This window comes from Ananas comosus, linkage group 24 (genome assembly GCF_001540865.1).
Source record: "Ananas comosus cultivar F153 linkage group 24, ASM154086v1, whole genome shotgun sequence".
In the NCBI taxonomy this organism is placed as follows: Eukaryota; Viridiplantae; Streptophyta; class Magnoliopsida; order Poales; family Bromeliaceae; genus Ananas; species Ananas comosus.
In genome coordinates this window covers 2080653-2090689 of record NC_033644.1, presented here as the reverse complement: position 1 = coordinate 2090689, position 10037 = coordinate 2080653, and the positions used below count along the sequence as shown (strand labels likewise).

Sequence of the window (10037 nt, the reverse complement as noted above, 5' to 3'; positions counted from 1 at the left end):
AAATATTCTCCTAATCAGTAAAAAAATCTAATTATATATAAAAAAAATAACATTACAAACTATTCACATTGAAACCATGAAGCATTTACAGAGATATTCTAATAAAATAAAAATAAGCTAAATTACAGAAAATTATCGTGTCAATATCTATTTTTTTTTTACTTTCCTCCACTGTCTATTAAAAACCTACATTGTTCCCTTAAAAAAAAGAAAATACTTATGGGGGGTATGATGTTAACTGTAATGATAAAATGACCAAATTGTCTTCTTCTTGTTCATCTCCTCCCCTCCGTCCTCCGCGCCTCCCTCGACTCCAGCTTTGTCTCCGCTTGCTCCATCTGCTCGCCCTGCTCCTCCCGCACCCTTGTCGCCTATCCATTTGGCGACGGTGGGGAGGAGGTTGGGGTGGGTGAAGATGGAGGAGTGTGTGAGAGCGAGGCGACGGAGGAGGGGGAGGGCGCGGGTGTGGGCACGGACAGAGAGGGGCGAGGGAGGGCGAGGCAGCAGAGGAGGGTGAGGCAGTGTGGGCGAGGAGGCTGTGTCAGCGAGGAAGGAAGCGGCACTGCTGAGGGAAGGAGCCTAAGGATATTTTGAATATAAAAAAATATATAACAATAGAATATAGATGGAACCTTAACGGAATACTGACAGCGAGGGTCGAAGTAAACATTTCTCTTTTTTAAGAGGGCAAAATATAAGTTTTTAAAAATCAGAAAAAAAAATTGAAAAAATAGGAATTAACAAGAAAATATTATGTAATTTAGCTAAAAATATATAAAAATAGTAGTAGACAGATATGGCGACGAGATTAGTGGAAGAAAAGTTGGTCCTTTGATGTGGAAATTGTAAGATCATCAAATGATCAAAGTAGTTGAGTTTGATCTCACATGTGGCCCAACTCTAACCACTGAGCTAAAGTTTTTCGCTTTCTATAATTGTTTGGCTCTGACAACTAATAGTCACTCTGTTTAGAATTGCGAAAAAATTGTACGATTTTGCATGTAATATTACATAGCGCATAGGATAAGGAGTCAATTTTGACATATTATATTGTGCATGTTGCAATGAGTGGTTTTCATATATTTTTCCGTCCCGTCGGAAAAAGGAGAAACTTATCTTTATATATTTTTGCCTCGCCTTTGTTTTCGCTTTGATCTGCAATACTAAACGGGTCCTAAATAAATGACTCTCAATATCCTTATCCATATTTGCCTGTGGACGGGCGTGGCCCGCATAGTGCTCTTTTTTTTTTTTTTTATACTTTTCAAATACAAAATACATATATATATAATTTTTAAAAAAACATAACATAATCTATTATTTAAAATGCCACAACATATAAGATAGAATTAAAAAAAAATAATTAGGGTTAGGATTTTAAAGATAAAGTAAAACAAAAAGAGTAAACAATTTTTTAAAAAAAAATAGAAAATAATGTGGGTACCCGAGAGTCACCGAAAATGCTCACAATTGAAATAGTTAATGTTAGTAATCAAGTGATGAAGTGTTTGTAAATTACAAGTTTGGTCCACAAAGATAAAATGCTCAAAAGAAAAAGGGTAAATTACAAGTTTGGTCCTCAAACTATGAAGCATGTGACATAATAAAGTGTCAACTTTGCGGGGACAAAATTGAAAAGTAGCACAACTCCGTCCAAAGATAGCTCTGTCTCTAACAAAATCGGATCGTTTAATATCCGCCCCCAAAACTTACCCGACCCGTTTAGCTTGGTTCGCCCAAACCACTTTTCTTCTGGGCCTGACTGGGCCCCAGACTCTGTCACGGGTTCGGATCATAAAAAACTATGCCCGAAAAAAAATGGGGCCTTTAGGGTTTCCAATTTATTCGACTGATCCGGCCCGGTCCGGTAACAAGGTATAGTGAGTTTGGTGTCCAAGGATTTCTAAGACCTGGTTTAAAGTTTTAGTACTTACCTATCCAAACTTTCAAATTCTCACAATTTAGATCCATTTTCCATCAATTCAAAGTAACATTCTCTATGGTGTATCCAATCCTCATTTCCTCAAATATAACTAGATACATGCCGCGAGTACGACAAGAAGAATCTCTTCAGAGCCATCGTGTGCTTCTCTATTTGCAGCGGCGTACTCATGTGGCCAGCAATTGACTCCAAAATGGAGTCCAATCTACCAAATGAAATCTAAATGAGGAAAACTCTCTTACATGCATGCAAAGAGAATGTACATTCAGGAGAAGATGATATTAACAGAACAATTTCTACTATTGAGAAAAAAGCAGCGCAGATGGACATCGAACTTCACTCTTTGTGCCGTTCGATTACTTTGACGACGGACGAAATTCAGAGAGCCACACCATAAAGAAACATAATGAAAGAACTTTCCTGAACAATACTCATTCACCAAGTTCTCTCAATGCAAAGGGTTGTCAGAAAAGGAAGGGGAGAAAGGACCACAATGAATGCATCTACTTGATCAAGCAGAAGAAAAGAAAGAGAGACAATGCATTGTTACGAGGGACCGTCGTCGTCGACAAATCTGGGACCACTTTCAGATGATCTCAGATGCACTGATGTCGCTGTTAGCTCCAACCATCCTAAGACGACGAAATGAAACTCTCAGGAGACGAAAACAGATCACAGACCAGCAACAAGCAGCAACTGTTGTTAGATCTGAGACAAACCTATCGCCGCGGCATTCGACATGTACGGCGAATACCAAGAAACAAATCATAGGTAGTGTTCGGTGCCCAAATCAAGCATGCAAAACCGAGTGACTGAATTCGATCAAGATTTCAATAAACTCTTACTATTGCATGAAAAAATTGCGCTGATAAAGGATAAGTTCAATGATCACAGGAATAAGCAGGAAGTAAATGAAGCGAGAGATAGCGCAATTTAACAACTCTGTTGCAGCAGCAAATCTTCAGCAATCCCACAGCATAACCCATTTCGAATACGATAGTTTGAGCTATCTCCGAAAGGACCAAAATAAATCACTGTTGACTAAAATCCCTCATCGTAAATACTTAAACAAAGAATTAATGCCCTATTAGTAATTCAAATTAGTAAAATAATAACTACGAAAACACTTCAAATTAGATCAATTTACCTATTCTTTACAGCCAAAGGACTGTAGCCTTTGTACCATGCTCACACTTGAATTTCGGGTCCAAAACAACTATTGATCACTTCCCGCTTTTCTATCGCTAAGGTACTTCCAGTAATGCATTTCTTATCCCAGGATTTCCGACAACCCTTTTGGACCATATCGACAGAGTCCCCATTAATTTTGCGTATGAGACAGCAACTCAGATTTCTACAAATTTTTCTTTCTTTTCTCCACATTCCTCACTTTCAAGTGATCTCCCACCATCTTTCTTTTCGTGAAGTGGAATTTGTTATCTCAAAAAACTCATGCAAAGTCTCCTATAATATTTCACCTCCTCTTTCAACAGGTCTCAGATGCTCTACTGATATCCCTTTCTAAGGTATCAGAAACTCAGAAATTGTGCCATTTGCATAAATTTTCACCAACAACTCCAGCTATCAACTAAGGCGCACAAACCCTAATCAATCCTCCCTCGCGAGCAGAATCGCATCTTAGATTACAAGGAAAAAGATGAGAACTCTGAAAAGCAAATTTAGTTCCGTCAGGACTGAAGAAAGGGATGCCAAAATAACTACGTAGTAAATTAATAATACTTAAAAAGTAGCAGCGCAGCGATGCCAAAACAATACTTAATTCGAATCACACACACTCTGAGAACCACAGCCGAAAAGGCAAATGCAAGCCAAGCCACAGCATCCATCCATAGCAATATTGCAGGTGGTGAGGAAATCGAATGAAACCAACTAAGATCACACTTCAAATTGCTTCCCGAAGCAATTACATGAGCAGAACAAATCTCCGAGCAAATTCGACCATATCAGATTGCATCGCATCAGATCCGACAGTCGAAATGAAAGAATAGTAGCTCTTCTTCTTCTTCGACAACGACAATGATCATACTACTACGTTTAACAAACAACAAAGATGACAAAAGGATCCGATTACCAAACCCTAAGTTACATCCAAAACAAAACATTCGTCCTAATAATGCAGTCAATTTCCGCGGATCTTGTAAGAAAGAAAGAAAGAAAGATGTATTGGTAAAATAAATAAATAGATGGAATGCTGACTTGACTTGCTTGTTATCGTCGAATGAATTTATTTATTTACTCTACTTAACTTTTTTTTAGGGCTGTTGGTGGGCGTCGATGTAGCCGGCGTCGACGAGCACCTTCTCCTTCTGGGCGAGTTCGAGGTCGTGGTCGACCATCATCCGGACGAGCTGGAGGAAGCCGACGCGGGGCTTCCAGGCGAGCAGGCGGCGGGCCTTGGAGGAGTCCCCTTTCAGGCTGTCGACCTCGGCGGGGCGGAAGTAGCGGGCGTCGATGACGACGTGGTCCTTCCAGTCGAGGCCGACGCAGCCGAAGGCGGCCTGCAGGAACTCCTCGACGGTGTGGGATTGCTCGGTGGCGACGACGTAGTCGGCCGGGCGGTCCTGCTGCAGCATGAGCCACATGGCCTCGACGTAGTCGCCCGCGAAGCCCCAGTCGCGGGCGGCGGAGAGGTTGCCGAGGAAGAGCTTCGTCTGGAGGCCGAGGCGGATGCGGCCGACGGCGCGGGTGATCTTGCGCGTCACGAAGTTCTCCCCCCGGCGGGGGCTCTCGTGGTTGAAGAGGATGCCGTTGCACGCGAAGAGCCCGTAGGCCTCGCGGTAGTTGACGGTGTACCAGTGCGCGGCCACCTTCGCGGCGGCGTAGGGCGACCGCGGGTGGAAGGGGGACGACTCGCTCTGCGGCGGCGGCGTCGACCCGAACATCTCGGACGACCCCGCCTGATAGTACCTGATGGGGCGGGCGCGGGCGCTGGCGGAAGCTGAGTTCGCAATTCGAACGGCCTCGAGGAGGCGGAGGGCGCCGGTGGCGACGACGTCGGCCGTGTAGTCGGGGATCTCGAAGGAGACGGCGACGTGGGACTGGGCGGCGAGGTTGTAGACCTCGTCGGGGAGGAGGGAGTCGACCCAGCGGCGGAGGGACGAGGCGTCGGAGAGGTCGGCGTAGTGGAGCTTCATGCGCGCCTTGTGCGAGTTGTGCGGGTCCACGTAGAGGTGGTCCAGCCGGGCCGTGTTGAAGTTGGACGACCGCCGGATCAGCCCGTGCACCTCGTACCCCTTCCCCAGCAGGAACTCCGTCAGGTACGACCCGTCCTGCCCCGTGATCCCACTGATCAGCGCCACCTTCCGCCGATCCCCCGCCCCCGGCATCCCACCAGGGATCGCAGCAGTCTGCCCCGAATATTTCTCTCCCCCCTCCCCCTCCCCCTCCCCCTCCGCCGTCCTGCCGCCGTTCGCCATCTTCTCGTCCTGCTGCTGCTGCTGCTGCTGATCCTCCGCCATTCCTGCTGCCGCTGGTAGGGGGAGGAATGGGCTCTGTTTTTCGACTCTTTCGTTTCCAGATCTGGAAAATATAGAGAGTGGGCAGGGGGTGCCCATCTGCCATGACCCTCAACTTTAAAACTTTCGCAAAAGGCTTAATTGCATTGTTGCTTTCCAAACTAAGATGCGCGTGACATTTCGGTTAATTTATTTATTATAATTTTCAGCTCAAAGTTTGTAAATTATTGTATTTGGGCAATTATTTATATACTTCGGAAAAATTTTCGACTTTTTAATTTACTTTTCTTACAAGACTAATATTGAAAATACTTTTTTTTACGTTCCAACTTATTTCAAATATACTTCTAAAGTTAAATTCTGTTAATAAACTCTTAACAATAGTTGTTAATCTTTATAAAATTACTATTTTGCCCTTTTAAATATATTTTTTCACCATCGCCAACTTTTTTTTATTTATCCTTAACTTAGGGGTACAAAAAGTATTTTCATTTTTAATCTTTTTTAAATATACTCTTCTATCATCGCCAACACTTCGTATTTATCCTTAAGTTGAGGGCAAACAAGAAATTTTGATTTTTTTTAACTTTAGTAGATATTGAACTCACGTTTAATTCAAGTTAACTTAACGTGTAGTAACTGTATGTGCATTTTAGAATAACGGAGGAACATACGAGAGATATTTTGAAAAGAAAAAAAAGAAATAAATGGGATATTTTTAAAGTTTTGAGGAATATATAAGCAATTATTCCTAGAAAATAATGTATTGTTGATTGTTGATATGATAGTGAGAATTAATTATATACTATATCATTAGTAGAATAGAGTTACTATCCTTTTGGAAGTACAGTACAAAGAGTTCGTGCTTCTAAGTTTATAATCTTTGGATTAATATTATTATTCTAGAAAAATCACTCAATCATAGAAAGGCCACTCAATCCTAAAAGAGATCACTATCATTCCAACCCTACAATCCTTAATCTGAAGGTCAAAAAATCGAAAGCACCAACTTCCTTGATATAATTCAGAAAGTAGTTTTATTAAAAAATTTTACTCATTTTTTCGATCGAATAGTTCGGTATACGTGAATTATTCACGAATAATAAATCTAACTCAAAAATTTATATTTTATTATAAAAATTTAGGAATAAATTACATACGGATAGTTTTATTCAAATTTTTAATAATTTATAAATAATACGTGAATTAACTAACTTTGAAATACATATAACGTGAGTGACTAAAGCGGTTGCTTAGTTGGTGCCTCCCTTGATGACAGGGACATATTAAATTATTTGGCAAAATTCAAGGGGTCTTGTTGCAAGATTTGAAGTTAAGAGTAGGGGTGTAAACGAGCCGTACACCAGCGAGTTGGGGTCGGCTCGTGTTCGGCTCGTTTATTAAACGAGTCGAATACGAGCTGGCACGTTAAAGTATCGAGCCGAAAAATTCAGCTCGTGTTCGGCTCGTTTATTAACGAGCCAAACATGAGTTGGCTCACGAGCTGGCCAACGAACAATAAATAAAAAAAGATTAGATTAAATATATATAAAAAATAAATTTATAAAATCTTATTCAATAGACTTTGATCTAATAGTTGAAACTTTACATATAAATGAGTTTTTATAATTAAGCTCGTATTTATATTTTTATTTTGCTAAAAATTAAATAATAAAAATATATATTATATATAATTATTTATTTATATATAAAAATATAAATTAAATAAATTATATAAATATAAAATATATGTATTCGAGCTGTTATCGAGCCGAACACGAGCGAGCTGACCCCAGCTCGTGTTCAGCTCGTTTATTAAACGAACTGAAAAATCCAGCTCGTGTTCGGCTCATTTACTAAACGAGCGAGCCAATCTCGAGCTAATTTCGAGCCGAACACGAGCTGGCTCGCCAACAGCGAGCTGAATCGCCACCCCTAATTCCCATCNAAAAAAAAAAAAAAAATTGCTTAGGTTCATGAATCTTTATATATATTTTTTTGACTACTAAAAAAAAAAAGAGTCAAAAGAGAATGGAAATGGTTACAGAATAATGTGAGCTGGATAATGCAATGTCACAGCAATGTCACAGCAATGACATCAAAATTCCTGCAATGGAACAAAAATTCTAGAGGGTCTTGCAACAACAAAATTGTCATATTTAAAGCCCCTTTGGTGAAGTAATACTAGGGATGAAAACGGGTCGGATATGAATCAGATAATGCTCAATTCATATTTGAAATTTGAATTTATATGAGTCTGGTTGGTATGTTATCGATAGTACGAAAGTCTCTGTGCTACCAAGTTATTTTCGATGATGCGGCTTCCAAATCAACGATCGGCTCTGTTAAACTTGATCTACACTATTGAAAATATTTGAAAATTAAATTTTATAATTTTCGACATAATTTCCCTATCAAACGAATAATCTAAAAATGAACGACTGAAAATAAAAATTTTATAAAAAATAATGATAAAAGACTTGAATTTAAAATCAGAGATACTAATCTTATTCTAAATAGTAAAAAAAAAAATTTATAAAAATTTTACCAGATTTGGATTGTTTTGTACCATTAAATTCACAAACGTATCTCATCGGCCATTAAAATTGTCATTTTTGAGATATTTTGATTACTAGCCAAATAATGTCGAAAAATTATGAAATATAGTGTTCAAATATTTTTAATAGTGTAGATCAATTTTAATGGAGCTGATCGTTGATTTGAAAGCCGCATCAGCGAAAACAAGTTGATAGCATAGAGGCTTCCGTGCTACCGATAGTATACCAGCCCAATTAAATTTATATTCTTATGTTGGATTCGGACACGGATTTGAATACTGGTCAAATACTAAAATTCAAATCTATATCTGATATAAAAGGATTTGGATATAAGTCGAATATTAAACAAGTACAAGTATGAAGTGAGTGTTTAAAAAATATATAGAACTAAAAGTGAAAATAAAACATATGTATAAGCTTCTTAAATTTTATAAAACTTTAAAAATAAGAAAAAATAACTTATGAATTCTAAAAAAAAAATGAAATTAAAATAACTTTAATGAGGATATAATATATTAAAAGTATACGAAAATCAGCTTTGGATTTGGAACCCGAATCTGAATACGAAGAACTATATCGAACCCGAATCCGAATCTGAGTCTGAAAAATATTATATTTCAGGATCCGAATCCGAATCCGAGTTAAATAGTAAAATTTCAACCCATGTCCAAAATATTGCGACCCTACGTAATTGTCAACAATCGGTGCTCGCTTCAGTTGTTTTATTTACAGTAAATTAAGTTCAATTATAACTCAATTTTTTTAGAAAGTCACAATTGATTTCTCACTTAATAGTAGCAAAGTCAATTACAGAAGAAAAGAACATAAAAGAAGTAATAAAAATTAGCAGCAATAAAAATAAATGAAGATTATGAAAGAACTTGAGTGAAATATTAATATTCATATGAATTTTAATTGAACTGAAAATCACTTACAAGTGAACAAATAGGACTGTCTTTCATGTGTAGTGTCTGATTCTCAGAGTAGTACTGGTTGCCGTAAACTTTTTGTATCCATTAACAATAATGTTAAATTAAAATCTCAAAATAATGATGAATAAAAAATCTAAGTATTTATTATATGTAGGTATGAATGGCAATCCTGCTCGCTGTTTGCAAGTGAGATCATGTTCGGCTCGAAATGATCTAGCTTGAGATCGAATCGCTCGTTTAGTAAACGAGCCGAATACGAGCTGAATTTTTTAACTTGTTTAATAAGCGAGCCGGGATCAGCTCGCTCGTGTTCTGCTCGATAACAATTCGAATATATACATTTTATATTTATATATATATATATATATAGAGTGGGCTGGTATGCTTATGGAAGCACGGAGGCCTCCGTGCTTCCAAGTTGTTTTCGATATTCGGACTTTCGAATCGACGATCGGCTCCGTTAGAGTTGATCTAGAGTATTTGAAGTATCTAGAAAATAAATTTGCGCGATTTTTCGATATCATTTGCCTAGTGATCGAAGGGGCTCAAAATCAATAATTTTAACGGTCGTGGTGAGCCGGTTGCAAGTTTAACGGTGTAGACACATCCAAATCACATAAAATTTTGATAGAAAATTCTATACATATAAAACAAGTCAATAACTTTGATCTAAAATTTTAATGTCATATCATCATATTTTGTAAGATTTTTATTTTCAGCCGTTGATTTGAGCCATTTCGATTACTAGGCAAATGATATCGAAAAATCGCAAAATTTATTTTCTAGATACTTCAAATATTCTAGATCAAGTCTAACGGAGCCGATCATCGATTTGAAAGTCCGAACATCGAAAACAAAGTGGAAGCACGGACGCCTCCGTGCTTCCATAAGCATCCTAGCCGCACTCTCTCTCTCTCTCTCCTCTCTCTCCTCTCTCTCTCTCTCTCTCTCTATATATATATATATAGAACTAGGACTACTATACTATCGATAGCACGGAGCGCTTCGTGCTACCAAGTTGTTTTCGATGATGCGGCTTCCAAATCGACAATCGGCTCCGTTAGACTTGATCTACACTATTGAAAGTATTTAGAAACTAAATTTTATAATTTTTCGATATCATTTACCT

General features: G+C 38.6%; 1 protein-coding gene across 1 annotated transcript; it reads right to left on the bottom strand.

Annotated features, from left to right (window-relative positions):
- On the bottom strand, positions 3705-5547 carry LOC109728804 (GDP-mannose 4,6 dehydratase 1-like). The gene has a single exon (XM_020259334.1). It carries the CDS (start codon positions 5515-5517, stop codon positions 4216-4218), a length of 1302 nt encoding a protein of 433 aa, XP_020114923.1. The 5' UTR covers positions 5518-5547; the 3' UTR covers positions 3705-4215.